Genomic DNA, 16,830 nt, shown 5'->3' with positions numbered 1-16,830 from the left:
CCCAACCCGGATAGGATGACGTGTCACAATGTACGGAGGTATACAGAGACAAAAGACATAATTCCATTACTTCATTAGAGTAAAAAGTTGACATTACTGATAGTTCAAATACTAAGTTCGAAATACATATCAGCCAAATAACATAAGCTTCACACACATCCTCACATTATTCCTAAGTTTAAGCTTCTCTCTTGATCCCGCCCAAAGTATCCTGTGAACCTGAAGTGTAAAAAGATTTACGGAATGAGCCGAATGCCCAGTACGGAATATTAAGGCTCAAAAGCAAGTAATAATCAAATGAATCACAAGATATGATAACATATAACTGATTAAAATTATATAACTGAAATAACTGAACTGAAACATATAATACGGATGTACCCATAAGCATAACTGAGTCTGATAATATGTGACGACATACAGGGGGCCACTCCTGTATGTCAATCACCCGAAATGGCGTAAGTTGGCATACCCAAAACCATTTCCTGAAACTGAAACTGAAAATCTGAACTAGGATATATCCATACGCCTCCTAATAGCTATGTACCACACCTGTATTTAAGAGACTCCGTGAACTGATCTCTCCGTCAAGGAAGGAGCACATAACATCGATGCCACAATGTTATGCCCGTGGGACACTCCACTGGAAGCGAGTGCTTAAGGTAACAGAGTACAAATAATCTGAGTTATACAATATTAATTCATATCTTAATAAATCACGGAATATGCGATAACGAGTACAATTCAATTATAAGTATATCGCATGCTAACAAGTCAAATAACAAATCATAATTTGAACATGAATCGAACGGATGGCCAAATGAATCGAGGTGTCAATACGTTAGGAGTTCCAGAGGTATATAATATCAACGAGGTTTATAACAATCGAATATGATAACAATAGGGAGGGGGTTAGGATCCGTATCATGATTGCTGATTAGTTATCTTACAGAGATTTGAAATATAAGGGACGCTCTTTTAATCAACCTACATCGTATATATGTAGCTCATAAGGTCGTGTACGGTTTATAACAAGTTAAAATTGAATTTTATCTTATGTATATATGAAAACATAGAGTTGTTTGATTTAATAAAATATAAGTATTATTTAACGAGGTCGATATCTCTTATTTATATACTTTAACGAATACTATTTAAATGTTAAAAAATGATTATGGATGAAAACGAGGTGTGTATATATATATATAGCTTGTAATGAGTGGGGTTTGAATTCAAAATCATTTCATTAAACAGTTAAATAAAACAATTAAAGGGGTGGTTAAGGAAGAAAATGAATGCTGCCAGAGGGTTTTGAACCTGAAACCTTTATGTTACAACATAAATAACTTAACCAGCAGACCCACAATCAATTTGTGTGTATAACGTTATACGCAGATACCTATTTAGTTACATTAAGCTGTTAAATATTAAAAAGAAAACATGTGCAGCAGGTTTCGAACCCTGGATTTGCCGTTTGAGACTGAGGAGTCTTAACCAGTCCAACATATCAATTTTATGTTAACTATTCAGATTGTTAATTCTTTTATTAACTAATTCATCTAGTTCTTCTTCTCCATTCAAACTAATTATAGTCCTAAGCTTAGAGACTCACACTGTGAACTAATTATTTGCTTTATAATTCACCCTTAATATTAATTAGAACACTATTATAGGCTTTGGTTTGGGTTACCTTGGTTGGACTCGCAATACGGTGGCGAAGATACTTCCCGGAAAGACGCGAACGGCGGAGGCGGTGACGTTTTTCACTCGTCTGAGGGTCGTTTAGGGGTGTTAGAAGGAGGAGGAGATGGATGGTGGCGGCGTTTGTTTTTTTTCCCACGACGAAAAGGTTTTTGGTGCCGAAGCTCTTGTCGGAAAACGTGAGTAGTGACAAAGGTCTGTTTTGATGCTTTTAGTGGTCGGGTTAGGTGGCAAGAGCGCGGAGGAGATTAATGGTGGTGTGTATATGTAATGAAAATGGCTGAACCTTACGCTCGTCTTGGTCACACAAAAGTGTTCAATGGTGAACCGTGGGTAGCGGCGCAAAGTGACCCGGAGACAAAATGGGTTTGGTTTTTACTTGTTGTAAAGGGGCTGGTTGTAGGTTGTCGGTGACAACTAGTGAGAGAGTGTTTAATTACTTGATGGTGCTAGATCAAATTTATACTGAAGGGCTGAAGAAAATATGTAGAAAAACAGTGAAAGGATGGTGATGGAGGCATGGAGTTCCACAAAGAAAATTATGTTTAAACAGTGGTGTTGTGACGGTGGTGATATCTGCACCATTTTCATGTGCGTATAAGAAAAGTAAAATATAATGATACATTAAGTGTTGAAGGAGTATTATTTGTTATTATTAGTTTGACTTTTGAGGGTGTACTTACACTTTGTCTGAAAGAAAATTACAAAAGATGGAGTGTGAAACTTTTGAAAGGTGTGGTCATATACTATTATTGTTTGTGTTTATATTTTAATTAATTTGTATATCCATTTTTTTTATTCATTTACTATTGCATATTTATTTAAAAATTTTTACCTTATTGAGATAGAGTAGGATGCTAATACACACATATTGCTCCACTTATTTATCTACTTATTTTTTTTGTTTTTGTTATTATTCTCCTTGATGTATATAGATAGATATGTTCTTTATTATCATTCTATTGATATTATTTTATCTATGTATATATACACACACATAAATAATTTTATATTTAGTTGGGATATTTCAACTACTACCCCCCTAAAAGAAATTTCGTCCTTGAAATTTATAGGTCAAAATACAGATCCAGTCTGAGACATAAACGTCAATTTCACAATAGAGACAAAGGTTAGCCACAATCTACAAATTAAGAATCCCATTAGTGCATATTTGTACTTGTAATTTACAATTACCACGCGTCCGTAATTGTCAATTACCTTACAACCATGCCCTAATAGCTTTACTAGAATGTATCTTAATGCCATAGCGAAGTTGACGGAGAACGGACCAGATAATAGAGCAACTATCGATACTCATACCATAGTTTAGAGACAGATCAGAGTATATATAATCACATAAGTAGTGTATAGAATTTAAAATATCCACATAGTTTAGAAAATGTCACAGATCGGAGGTAGGGTTCACAGTTACCTGGACTAAAGGTTTTATCATTCGAAGATATTCGGATATGCGGAACGAACTGACTCTTCAGTTTCCCATGTAGCTTCACGCTCGGAGTGGTTCTTCCAGAGAACCTTAACAAAAGGAATTACTTTTCTACGCATAACTCTTTCTTGTCGATCCAGAATTGCTTCCGGTTCCTCAACATACGAGAGATCTTCATGGATCCTATGTAATGGATAACTAATAATCTGAAGCAGATGGTAATTATATCCTCTCAACAAGGACACATGAAACACGTTATGAACATGTGAAAGTTGTGGCGGTAATGCCAAACGATACGAAACTTCTCCAATTCTCTCGAGAATCTCAAATGGCCCGATATAACGAGGGCTAAGTTTTCCCTTTATACCGAATCTACGAACACCACGACAAGGTGATACTTTTAAAAACACATGATCGCCGACTTGAAATTCGAGTGCCCGCCGGTGCTGATCTGCATAACTCTTTTGTCGGCTTTGAGCTTCTTTAAGCTTTTCTCGAGCAATAGTGACTTTTTCGTTTGTAATTTGGACTAACTCGGGTCCTTCAATGATCTTTTCTCCTATTTCTTCCCAACATGTTGGGGCTTGACACTTTCTACCGTATAAGAGCTCGAATGGAGCCATGCCAACGCTTGCTTGCCAAAAATTGTTGTAAGCAAACTCAACAAGGCATAAATATTCGTCCCAGTTACCCGTCCACTCAAGTTCACAAGCACGAAGCATATCTTCTAAAGTATGAATTGTGCGCTCTGATTGACCGTCTATCTGTGGATAGAAAGTGGTACTAAATTTTAAACGTGTGCCCCAAGCTGCTTGGAAGCCTTTCCAAAACGCGAAGTGAATCGTGGATCTCTATCCGAAACGATCGAAGATGGAGTACCATGAAGTCGAATAATTTCCTGAAGGAATACTTCGGATAACTTACTCACCGAAAATCGTTCTTGAATAGGTAAGAAGTGTGCTGATTTAGATAGTCTGTCAACAATTACCCATATAGTATCGTTCTTCTTAAAGGTCTTCGGCAAACCCGTAACAAAATCCATCGAAATCTCATCCCACTTCCATACGGGAATTTCCAACGGCTACAATTGTGACATCTGCCCCGATCCGACCCGACCCAGGTACCCGTTTCTCTGACCCGATCTCTCTCTTTTATGATTTAATATTTATTTATACTTATATTTTACTTTTAATAATAATATATATTTTCCTTCCCGCCTCTTCCTTCTCTCTTTCCGCCTTCTTTTCCCTCTTGTCGCCGTCCCGCCCTTACGCCTTGTTTCCCTCTTTTTCTTCTAACTCTTTGCTTGTCCTTTGTTCCTTCCCGCCTAAGGTTGTCTGCGCAGCTCCACGCGCCAGACCCCTTACAAGGAATCCTGCGTGAAGACCACCTGTTTCAGCGATACGCGAGACGAACTCTTCTCGCAGCGCGCTAAGAATTGTAATTCTTCTCGCAGCGCGCTAAGAACGGTAGTTCTTCCCGCGACGCGCTAAGGATTGTAGTTCTTCTCGCAGCGCGCTAAGAATCGTAGTTCATCCCTCGACGCGCGAAGAATTATAGTTCTTCCCGCGGCGCGCTAGGAATTTTAGTTCCTCCCGCGGCGCGCTAAGAAATGTGATTCTTCCCGCGGCGCGCTTAGAAATGTAGTTCTTTCCGCGACGCGTTAAGGTTGGTTCTGTCTGCCTTCGCGCTCGCGCTCTCTTGACCTTCTGTGTCTGCCTTCGCGCTCAAACCTTCTCGCGCTAAACCCTTTGAGTTTTCTCCTGTTTAATCTAGCCGTTGCTTTTGAGTTGTCTTATCTTTTGTGATGTTGACCGAATCTGCTTTATGTCTGAAAAGTTACTTTCGGCGCAGCATGCGCACCAACCCCATTGGTTGGCAGAAAAAGCGACTGACATTATCTTTTGAGATCTGCTTTTGCCATGCTTGACCAGTACCTTTATCTGATCCGCCCATGCTTTTTACTGTTCCCTGTCAGCTTTATCTTGCCTCTGCAGCTGCCATATCTTCCATATCTTTTGCTTTTTGGATTCTTATGCTTTTTGATATCTTTTGCTTGATCCTGTTAAAGATCTTTTCCCCTTTTTCTGGATTTGTGTCTCCTAGGGTTTTCCTATATATAATAATAATATTTTCTTAACACATCACACACAAAACACTTAATCTCTCCTGTTCTCTTGCTCCTTGCTCTCTCTGCCTTCTTCCTCTCTGCCTCCGTCTTCCTCCTTGTTCTTCCTGCTTTTCCGGTAATATATATTATAGTTTACTTATTAATTATGCTAACTTATAATCAAGACTTAAAACCAATCATTAAAACAATAATCTTGTTTATAGGTTAACTTGTGCTTGTTTAAAGTTGGTTCTTGCTTTATCTATCATCGCATCTTTATCAAGTGAGTAATCTCGTACCTAATCCCTTTTTGCTTTTAAATATTTTGGGATGTTCATGTGTTCATACAAAACTTGAGTCTTAAACTTGTTTATGAACTTTAGTCGCGCAGTATCCCATGTGTTGAGGACGTTTACTTGGCTGTTTATTTGTATGTGTGTATCATTAACCGCTTTGTTCGGCCTATTCCGCAGTTCCGTTGGTACCATTAGTTGAACACGGGAGACCTATCGTTTACGGTTTTCTTTGTTTACACTTGCACAGATGTTTTCTCGTTTTTATGCTCAATTGGGAGCATGGATTGAACTATGATCTATGAACTATCTTAGGCTTGATCACAATCTGATTACACCCTTGTTAAACTCTAGACATACACGTGTTGCGCGCAGATTTACTGTGATTATCTATGATTATCTATTAAACTTGATTTCTCACCAACACGCAAGTGTTTGACGTTTATTTTAACACATGTTCAGGTTTGCAGTAGCTGTTTTGGAGCTTGTGGACACGTAGGACGTTTTTACTTTTGGACCTAGAATTAAAATGTATCAAGACAAGTTAATGTTGTTTGAATGTTATAATTTATAATATATTGATTTATGTTTGATTTATGTTCTTTATTTTCCCCGCTGCGCGTGCGCGATAAAATGTGTATTAATAAATATTGACACCAATAGTGTCGCGAGTAATGAAGCAATATGTGGCGCCCCGATGTATAATCCGCCTTTGGTCGGGGTGTTACAGATTGGTATCAGAGCCCGTTGACTTTAGGATAGGTGGTTAGACGTAACGGCCTAGAATACCTAAGAGTCCCTTCTCGCGCATGAGAGAAATCTCATGTTTGCGCGCTTATTGTTAATTACTCGTTATTTATGAATATGCTCGCGCTTGCGCAGTATATGATTTTATGTTTTATTTCGCGATATTTCGATTTTTGTTGAATTTCGATTTTATTGATTTTACTTACATATTCGTTTGTTGGGGCTGAAAATCCGAAAAGTCATGGTGATACATGAATAGTTGATTTTCAATTTCCATTTACGATTATGTTCTGAGGTTGGAGACTTGAAAAGTCATGGTGATACATGAATTGTCAACCTCCAATACTCATTTTCTTGTATATTTTATATTGAAGATTGGAAAGTCATGGTGATACATGAATCGTCAATCTCCAATACCCGTTTACTAGCTATTTTAAATTGAGAACTCGGAAAGTCACGGTGATACGTGAATTGTCGATTCTTGATTCGAATTTGTTACCTTTATTAAAGTCTGCATTTAGGATCATTTATTTTACTTTAACTTTTGATAGTATCTAACTCTGCGAAACCAAGCTTTATAAAGTTAAACTTTGCGATAAAAACCAAGATATTAACTAAAATTAAAACTTTTATAGAATGCCTCCGCTATCTCGCCGATTTCAGAGAAGAGAAGCCTCGCGCGTGCGTAGACAGCAACGTTCCCAGGAAATGGCCGCCGCAATAGCCCAAGCTTTGAGCCAAAACAATGCTAATACCTCCAGTTATAACATTAAGTCCTTTAATGCGGGTAACCCTCCGAAGTTCACAGGTCTTGAAGGAGCCACCGTGATGCTCCAATGGCTTGAGAAGATTGAAAACACTTTCCTCCATACCCAATGCCCCTCAGACAGACGAACCCTATATGCTTCCAGTGTCCTGGAATCCAGAGCGCTTACATGGTGGAATGGAGTAGCTCATGCGCGTGGCGCAGAGGCTGCTTCTAGCATGACATGGGAGGAATTCAAGGAAATTCTTACGCGAGAATTCTGCCCTCCCAACGAAGTTAAGCGCCTGGAGGAAGAATTCTGGAACTTGAAGCAATACAGTGGCGAAGCGCGCGAGTACGCGACGCGCTTCCACGAGCTAAGCTTACTGGTCCCTCACCTTGTTACCCCTTCACGCCGAGCAATCGAGAAATTCCTTGGGGGTCTCCCCATGGAAATTCAAGATTCTGTATGGGCCAGAAACCCAGTAACCCTCTCTGACGCCATCGAATTGGCCGCTGTGCTCAGCGACAACCATGTCAGAACAGGAACCTTGTTCCTGCGGGGAACTGAGAAGACCAAACCCACCAAGACTGTCCCTGAACCAACAGAAACCAAACCAGAACCCTCAAACCATAACCAGAAACGTAGGCGCAGACAAGCCTATGCGCTTACCAACCCGCCCATTGTCCAGCAACCAATTTATCAACCAGTTTACGCGCCTAACCCACTGTCAACCTACCCAGCACCTCCTGTAGTCCACAACTATGCCTTAACCAATCCAGCACTTCCTGCCCCGCCAACTAAGAAACCTTACACAGGAAACCAACCCTTTTGCCCAACCTGTAGACTTCATCACCCACCTCAAGTCCCGTGTCGACAATGTAACCGATGTGGCCGCGTAGGTCACTCCGTTGAGTACTGTAGAACCCCTCCCTCCAATCCGATTGCGCCAACACCACCAGCCTACCCGCAGAACCCACAGCCAACTTACCAAAACCCACGACCCAGATCGTGCTTTAACTGCGGTGATCCAAGTCATTTCCGGAACGCGTGCCCAAGGCTACAAGTTCAGATTACACAAGCGAATCCGGTGAACCAGATTTCAAACCAAGTGACGCGTGGACGAGCTTTTAACATAACCGCGCACCAAGCGCAAGCGAATAACGACGTAGTTAATGGTACATTTTTGCTTAACGGATTTTATGCATCTATGCTTTTTGATACTGGCGCCGATAGAAGTTTTATCTCTCGCGCCTTTGAGCGGAAGCTTGCGCGACCGCGCGATAACTTAAAAGAAGATTTTTCAGTTGAATTGGCTAATGGCGAAACTGTTTTAATAAACTCGGTAGTTAAAGATTGCACGCTTAACCTTAACGAAAACGATTTTCTGATCGACCTCATCCCTATGCCTCTTGGAAGCTTTGATGTTATCATTGGTATGGACTGGCTCTCGAAGAATCGCGCCGAAGTTATTTGCGCCAAGAAATTGATTCGCATACCTCGGGAAAATGGTGATCTTCATATCTACGGCGAAAAACCCTCCAGTGGTCTTAAACTTATGTCTTGCGCCGAAGCCCAAAGACTCATGCGGAAGAAGTGTATTGCATTTCTAGCCCATGTGGTTAAACCCGATGAAGGAAAGAAGCTTCGCGATATCCCTGTTGTGCGTGATTTTCCTGAAGTTTTTCCTGATGATCTTCCTGGTATCCCTCCCGCTCGTGAAGTCGAGTTCCGTATTGATCTTGTCCCTGGTGCTTCCCCCGTGGCTAAATCTCCTTATCGTCTTGCACCCGCTGAGATGCAAGAATTGGCCAGCCAACTTCAAGAGTTGACTGCTAAAGGATTCATTCGCCCTAGCTCTTCGCCCTGGGGTGCTCCGGTGTTGTTCGTTAAAAAGAAAGATGGATCGTTTCGCATGTGTATTGATTACCGCGAGTTGAACAAACTCACCATTAAGAACCGGTATCCCTTACCGCGTATTGACGACCTCTTTGATCAACTCCAAGGTGCCTCTTGTTTCTCGAAGATTGATCTCCGCTCTGGTTATCATCAGTTGCGTATCCGCGATGAAGATGTTCCGAAGACTGCTTTTCGAACTCGTTATGGCCATTTTGAATTCTTGGTCATGTCCTTCGGTCTAACCAACGCACCCGCCGTTTTCATGGATCTTATGAATCGGGTGTGTAGGCCTTTCTTGGATAAATTCGTGATCGTGTTTATCGATGATGTTCTGGTGTATTCTAAGACCAAGACCGAGCATGAGCAACATCTCCGATTGGTATTGCAAAAGCTTAGAGCCGAGCAACTCTATGCTAAGCTTTCCAAGTGTGAATTTTGGTCCGATGAAGTACAGTTTCTTGGTCATGTTGTAAACAAGATGGGTATTCATGTCGACCCATCCAAGATTGAAGCAATCAAGAACTGGATTACGCCATCCTCTCCTTCCGAGATCCGTTCTTTTCTGGGCTTAGCTGGTTATTACCGGCGCTTCATTTCGAACTTCTCGAAGATCGCTTTGCCTTTAACAGCTCTGACGCACAAAGGTAAACCGTATATTTGGGGCTCGAAGCAAGAAGAAGCCTTTCTAACGCTCAAGCGTTTGTTGTGTGAAGCTCCTGTTCTTGCACTACCTGAGGGTAATGATGATTTTGTCGTGTATTGCGATGCATCCAACCAAGGTCTCGGTTGTGTTCTTATGCAACGAGGCAAGGTTATCGCTTACGCATCAAGGCAACTCAAGGTTCATGAAAAGAATTATACAACTCACGACCTCGAGCTTGGTGCAGTTGTTTTTGCCTTGAAGATCTGGAGACACTACCTTTATGGTACTAAGTGTATCCTCTACACTGACCATAAAAGCCTTCAGCATATCTTTGATCAAAAGGAACTTAACATGAGGCAACGCCGATGGAACGAACTCATCAGCGATTACGATTGTGAGATCCGGTATCATCCTGGTAAGGCTAATGTGGTAGCCGATGCGCTCAGCCGAAAACCCTGCCAGCTTAACTGTATTTTGCCGCGCACGCATCTTCACTTCGCGCCGATTCAAAGCAACCTTGAATCGCGTATTCGTGACGCGCAGCGCGCATCCATCAGTAATGGTAACCTTCGCGCCGAGTTAGCGTGTGGCGCGGAAGCACTCTTTGTCCCTAATCTGAGTGGAATTCTCTGCTATCTCAATCGCATCTGGATCCCTTGTGATGAGAATCTTCGCGCTGATATCCTGAGTGAAGCGCACAAATCTCGGTATTCTATTCATCCTGGCACTGATAAGATGTACAAGGATTTGCGCATTACTTATTGGTGGCCCGGTATGAAAAAGGATATTGCTGTGTTCGTAGCTAAATGTCTGACTTGCTCTAAAGTGAAAGCTGAACACCAACGCCCATCTGGTTTGCTCGAACAACCAGAAATTCCTACGTGGAAATGGGAAGGTATAGCAATGGACTTTATTACCAAGTTACCTTTGACAGCAAGCAAACATGATAGCATTTGGGTAATAGTGGATCGATTGACTAAGTCTGCTCACTTTCTGCCCATTCGTGAAAACTACCGTGTTGAGCAACTCGCGCAGCTTTATGTCAAGGAAATCGTCTGCCGCCATGGTACTCCTTTGAGCATCATATCCGATCGCGATGGCCGTTTTATATCTCGCTTTTGGAAATCTCTCCAATCTGCGCTAGGAACTCGCTTGGACATGAGTACGGCATATCATCCTCAGACTGACGGTCAGTCTGAGCGAACTATTCAAACTCTTGAGGATATGCTCCGATCTTGTGTTCTTGATTTTGGAGGTAATTGGGATTCACACCTGCCTTTGATCGAGTTCTCTTATAATAACAGCTATCATTCCAGTATTGGTATGGCCCCATTTGAAGCACTTTACGGTCGTAAGTGCCGCTCCCCGATTTGTTGGAGCGAAGTGGGAGAAGCTCAAATCACAGGACCCGAACTTGTTCAAGAGACAACCGATAAAATCGCCAAGATCCGTGATCATCTGCTGACTGCCAGAAGCCGACAGAAGAGTTACGCAGATCGTAGGCGGAAGCCTCTCGAATTTCAAGTTGGTGATCTTGTTCTCCTCAAAGTGTCGCCCTGGAAGGGTGTTGTCCGCTTTGGGAAGAAAGGTAAGCTTGCTCCTCGTTATGTTGGTCCATTCAAGATTCTCGCGCGTGTGGGAAAAGTTGCCTACAGACTTGACCTGCCGCCCGCGCTCAGTAATGTGCATCCAACGTTCCATGTATCCAATCTCAAGAAGTGTTTAACTGACGAGAACCTTCACATTCCACTTGATGAAGTTCAAGTTGATGAATCTATGCATTTCGTTGAGAAGCCTGTTGAGATTATGGATCGCGAGGTAAAGCAAACCAAGCGCAGTCATATCCCTATCGTGAAAGTTCGCTGGGAGTCCAAGCGCGGAGCCGAGTTTACATGGGAAAGGGAAGATCAGATGAAGATCAAGTACCCGCACCTGTTCTCTGCGCAACCTACTTCGAGATAAATTTCGGGACGAAATTTCTTAAAGTAGGGGAGACTGTGACATCTGCCCCGATCCGACCCGACCCAGGTACCCGTTTCTCTGACCCGATCTCTCTCTTTTATGATTTAATATTTATTTATACTTATATTTTACTTTTAATAATAATATATATTTTCCTTCCCGCCTCTTCCTTCTCTCTTTCCGCCTTCTTTTCCCTCTTGTCGCCGTCCCGCCCTTACGCCTTGTTTCCCTCCTTTTCTTCTAACTCTTTGCTTGTCCTTTGTTCCTTCCCGCCTAAGGTTGTCTGCGCAGCTCCACGCGCCAGACCCCTTACAAGGAATCCTGCGTGAAGACCACCTGTTTCAGCGATACGCGAGACGAACTCTTCTCGCAGCGCGCTAAGAATTGTAATTCTTCTCGCAGCGCGCTAAGAACGGTAGTTCTTCCCGCGACGCGCTAAGGATTGTAGTTCTTCTCGCAGCGCGCTAAGAATCGTAGTTCATCCCTCGACGCGCGAAGAATTATAGTTCTTCCCGCGGCGCGCTAGGAATTTTAGTTCCTCCCGCGGCGCGCTAAGAAATGTGATTCTTCCCGCGGCGCGCTTAGAAATGTAGTTCTTTCCGCGACGCGTTAAGGTTGGTTCTGTCTGCCTTCGCGCTCGCGCTCTCTTGACCTTCTGTGTCTGCCTTCGCGCTCAAACCTTCTCGCGCTAAACCCTTTGAGTTTTCTCCTGTTTAATCTAGCCGTTGCTTTTGAGTTGTCTTATCTTTTGTGATGTTGACCGAATCTGCTTTATGTCTGAAAAGTTACTTTCGGCGCAGCATGCGCACCAACCCCATTGGTTGGCAGAAAAAGCGACTGACATTATCTTTTGAGATCTGCTTTTGCCATGCTTGACCAGTACCTTTATCTGATCCGCCCATGCTTTTTACTGTTCCCTGTCAGCTTTATCTTGCCTCTGCAGCTGCCATATCTTCCATATCTTTTGCTTTTTGGATTCTTATGCTTTTTGATATCTTTTGCTTGATCCTGTTAAAGATCTTTTCCCCTTTTTCTGGATTTGTGTCTCCTAGGGTTTTCCTATATATAATAATAATATTTTCTTAACACATCACACACAAAACACTTAATCTCTCCTGTTCTCTTGCTCCTTGCTCTCTCTGCCTTCTTCCTCTCTGCCTCCGTCTTCCTCCTTGTTCTTCCTGCTTTTCCGGTAATATATATTATAGTTTACTTATTAATTATGCTAACTTATAATCAAGACTTAAAACCAATCATTAAAACAATAATCTTGTTTATAGGTTAACTTGTGCTTGTTTAAAGTTGGTTCTTGCTTTATCTATCATCGCATCTTTATCAAGTGAGTAATCTCGTACCTAATCCCTTTTTGCTTTTAAATATTTTGGGATGTTCATGTGTTCATACAAAACTTGAGTCTTAAACTTGTTTATGAACTTTAGTCGCGCAGTATCCCATGTGTTGAGGACGTTTACTTGGCTGTTTATTTGTATGTGTGTATCATTAACCGCTTTGTTCGGCCTATTCCGCAGTTCCGTTGGTACCATTAGTTGAACACGGGAGACCTATCGTTTACGGTTTTCTTTGTTTACACTTGCACAGATGTTTTCTCGTTTTTATGCTCAATTGGGAGCATGGATTGAACTATGATCTATGAACTATCTTAGGCTTGATCACAATCTGATTACACCCTTGTTAAACTCTAGACATACACGTGTTGCGCGCAGATTTACTGTGATTATCTATGATTATCTATTAAACTTGATTTCTCACCAACACGCAAGTGTTTGACGTTTATTTTAACACATGTTCAGGTTTGCAGTAGCTGTTTTGGAGCTTGTGGACACGTAGGACGTTTTTACTTTTGGACCTAGAATTAAAATGTATCAAGACAAGTTAATGTTGTTTGAATGTTATAATTTATAATATATTGATTTATGTTTGATTTATGTTCTTTATTTTCCCCGCTGCGCGTGCGCGATAAAATGTGTATTAATAAATATTGACACCAATAGTGTCGCGAGTAATGAAGCAATATGTGGCGCCCCGATGTATAATCCGCCTTTGGTCGGGGTGTTACAACAATAAACCACTAGCACGCTGGTGCTCAATCTTTACTTGTTGACAAGTGAGACATCTACTTACGTATCTAGCAACGTCCTCCTTCATGCCACTCCACCAAAAGTTTTGACGTAAGTCTCGATACATCTTCGTAGATCCCAGATTAATAGAGAATGGTGAGCTATGAGCCTCAGCTAGTAACAACTCACGAAGAGCATAATCGTCTTGCACACACAATCTTTTTCCACACCAAATCACACCATGCTCATCCATTTGGAATTCTGACTATTTTCCTACCTCGAGGTTTTGCACTATCGCCCATAATTCGCCATCATACCTCTGTGCATCTTTAATCCGAGAGATTAGGCCAGGTTCGATTTGCATTCTAGCTAGGTAACCGTTAGAATCACCAACCTGAATACCGACACCTAATCTATCCAGATCATAGATTATACGTGGGTGGATTTGAAGACAAGATACGGTAACAAAACTCTTTCTACTCAACGCGTCGGCTAGTACATTAGCTTTTCCCGGATGGTACTGAATATTTGCGTCATAGTCTTTTAAGAGTTCTAACCACCTTCTTTGCCTCATATTTAGCTCTTTTTGCGTAAATATATACTTGAGGCTTTTGTGGTCAGTAAATATGTCTCAAGTCTCGCCGTAGAGATAATGACGCCAAATTTTCAACACGAAGACTACAGCGGCTAACTCCAAGTCATGCATCGGATAATTAACTTCATAAGGCTTTAACTGGCGTGAGGCATAAGCAATAACTTTACCATGTTGCATCAACATGCAACCAAGTCCTTTCTTTGAAGCATCATTGTAGATTTGGAAGCCTCCTGATCCAGGAGGCAGAGTAAGTATCGGAGCAGATACGAGTCATTTCTTTAATTCTTCAAAACTCTTTTCTCGCTCCTCATTCCAGGAATATTTTACTCCTTTCCTCAACAACTGTGTAAGGGGTGAGGCAATGACGGAAAATCCTTCTACAAATCTTCGATAACAGCCAGCTAGGCCTAAGAAACTTCGAACTTCCATGGCAGAAGTGGGTCTAGGACAATTTGTAATTGCCTCAATCTTGGCAGGGTCCATCTTGATTCCTTCCGCGGATACTATATGACCAAGGAATGCAACTTGGTTGAGCCAAAAGCCGCATTTTGAAAACTTTGCATACAACTTTTTTCTCCGCAACGTCGCAAGCACTTTATGCAAGTGTTCTTCGTGTTCTTCTTTACTTATAGAATATATCAAGATATCATCGATGAAAACAATAACGAATTTATCCAAGAACTCGTGAAATACTCGGTTCATCAAGTCCATGAAAACTGCAGGAGCATTGGTTAGCCCAAAAGGCATAACCAAAAATTCATAATGACCATAGTGAGTACGAAAAGCAGTTTTAGGAACATCCTCCTTCTTGATCTTCAGCTGATGATAACCTGACCTCAGATCAATTTTTGAGAAAAACTTAAGCGCCTTGAAGTTGGTAAAAAAGGACATCTATACGAGGTAGAGGGTACCAATTTCGAATGGTAATCTTATTCAACTCTCGGTAGTCAATACTTAATCTCATGCTATAGTCCGTCTTCTTTACGAACAAGACCGGTGCACCCCATGGTGAGACACTTGGTCTTATGAATCCAAATTCTAACAATTGCTCCTTTAGTTCCTGTTAATTCTAACGGAGCCATACTGTATGGTTCTTTTGAAATCGGTTCGGCGCCAGGGATTAAATCGATAGTGAACTCAATCTCACAATCATGTGGTAGTCCTGGTAATTCTTCTGGAAATACATCGGGGTACTCGCAAACAACAGGATGGCTATCAATTCTTTTTTGGATAACAGAGGTATCTTTAATCGAGGCTAAGAATCCAGCACAACCATGCGATATAAGCTTACGAGCTTTGAGCATAGAAATAATCTTAAGAGTCTTATGGGGTAAAATACCCTAATAGACAAGTTTAGGACAACTAAGATTACCAAATACGACACGTTTAAAATAATAATCAATAGTCACACGATGACGGGTTAACCAATACATTCCAAGGATAACATCAAAGTCAGACATATGCATCGGAAATAGATCCGCGTTACACACGACGGATTCAATACGGATTGGACAATCTCTATAAACGCGAGTGATTACGATCGAATTCTCCATCGAAGTGGAAATAGTTAGAGTGGGATATATCGGGGTTGGTCTAACCAGAAGGTACTTAGTAAACGATAGAGAAACTATAGAGTGTGTTGCACCCGTATCAAATAACACATAGATACTACGTTCACCGAGTTGAAGGGTTCCGGATACAGTACCTTGATCATTAGCAACATCAGTAGCAGAAAGTGCGAACACTCTTCCCCTAGTGTTTGGTGGTGCAACTTTTCCTCCTGTAATTTTCATAGTATCTGGTTTCGGACAATCTCTAATCATATGCCCCGTCTAGCCACATCTGAAACATCCTCCCATAGCTCTATGACAGACGCCCCCATGTTTTTGCCGCAAATGTTACATGGCGAGCTTGTGGTTTGGTTCGGGCTTCCATATTGATTTAGTGGTTGAGCTCTGATTGGTCCTGTATACGGCTGAATCTGATTCTGAGCGCTTTCTGGTTTTGGGTTTTAGGTTGCCATGGACGTGCTTGGTTGCCAAGGTTTCGATTTGCATGAACCCTACGGTCTTGATGTTGTGCAACGGTAGAGGATGATTGGACCATAGCCTGCTTGGGTTGCCCGTCTCGATCTCTTTTCTTATTTTCCCCAGTTCGAGACAAGAATTCTTTCCTCTCGAATTCAAAGGTTTTAATGGCATCTCCTACCTCAGTAAGGTCTAAACATGATTGACTTTCGACTGCAATCACAGACTGCCCATTTACATTTTTCTGCATGCTCCTGTGCTGAGCCTGCTGCGCTCCCAATAAGACCAACCAATCTTAAGAATCGAGTCATAAACTCTGAGGCTGGTTCATCATCCCTCTGTCGTATAGCAGCATACTCCCTTATGTAGGATTCTCTGCCAGCTGTAGAGAAATACTTCTCATAAAAGAGAGTACAAAAGTCAGCCCATGAAAGAGTAGCAGCATAAGTGTCTCCTCCTTTGACTTGCTTATAACCTTCCCACCAAGTTTGTGCATCATCTTCTAGTTTGTAGGTGGCTAATCTGACTTTAAACTGATCCGCGACTCCTAATACTTCAAAGATCTTCTCAATGTGTGCTATC

At 41.7% G+C, this 16,830-nt stretch overlaps 2 protein-coding genes across 2 annotated transcripts; both read right to left on the bottom strand.

Annotated features, from left to right (window-relative positions):
• Positions 1-3,150: 3,150 nt before the first annotated feature.
• Positions 3,151-14,200, bottom strand: LOC143574773 (uncharacterized). Its single transcript, XM_077059312.1, has 3 exons — positions 13,944-14,200; positions 13,691-13,844; positions 3,151-3,912 (listed from the first exon to the last, which is right to left on the bottom strand). The coding sequence occupies exons 1-3, from the start codon at positions 14,198-14,200 to the stop codon at positions 3,151-3,153; spliced, it is 1,173 nt and encodes a 390-aa protein (XP_076915427.1).
• A 986-nt stretch (positions 14,201-15,186) lies between these two features.
• Positions 15,187-16,014, bottom strand: LOC143574772 (uncharacterized). The gene is made up of 2 exons (XM_077059311.1): positions 15,820-16,014; positions 15,187-15,561 (listed from the first exon to the last, which is right to left on the bottom strand). The coding sequence occupies exons 1-2, from the start codon at positions 16,012-16,014 to the stop codon at positions 15,187-15,189; spliced, it is 570 nt and encodes a 189-aa protein (XP_076915426.1).
• Between the last annotated feature and the right edge of the window lie 816 nt (positions 16,015-16,830).

This window comes from Bidens hawaiensis, unplaced genomic scaffold, assembly GCF_021521415.1.
Source record: "Bidens hawaiensis isolate Kalapana, Puna unplaced genomic scaffold, B.hawaiensis_p1.1 tig00027099_1, whole genome shotgun sequence".
Lineage (NCBI taxonomy): Eukaryota > Viridiplantae > Streptophyta > Magnoliopsida > Asterales > Asteraceae > Bidens > Bidens hawaiensis.
The sequence above is the reverse complement of the archived record's forward strand: the minus strand, read 5'-3'. Positions and strand labels throughout refer to the sequence as shown.

Bases quoted from the DNA above. Each gene is read 5' to 3' on its own strand.
- LOC143574773 (XM_077059312.1), bottom strand. From the start codon at position 14,200: ATGAGGCAAAGAAGGTGGTTAGAACTCTTAAAAGACTATGACGCAAAT. The intron at 13,845-13,943 runs GTATGATGGCGA...GTGTGGAAAAAG, and splicing joins CGGATTAAAGATGCACAGAG to ATTGTGTGTGCAAGACGATT. The intron at 3,913-13,690 runs GTAAGTAGATGT...TTCTATCCACAG, and splicing joins AGGAGGACGTTGCTAGATAC to ATAGACGGTCAATCAGAGCG.
- LOC143574772 (XM_077059311.1), bottom strand. From the start codon at position 16,014: ATGAAAATTACAGGAGGAAAAGTTGCACCACCAAACACTAGGGGAAGA. The intron at 15,562-15,819 runs GTTAGACCAACC...CTTGTCTATTAG, and splicing joins CGTTTACTAAGTACCTTCTG to GGTATTTTACCCCATAAGAC.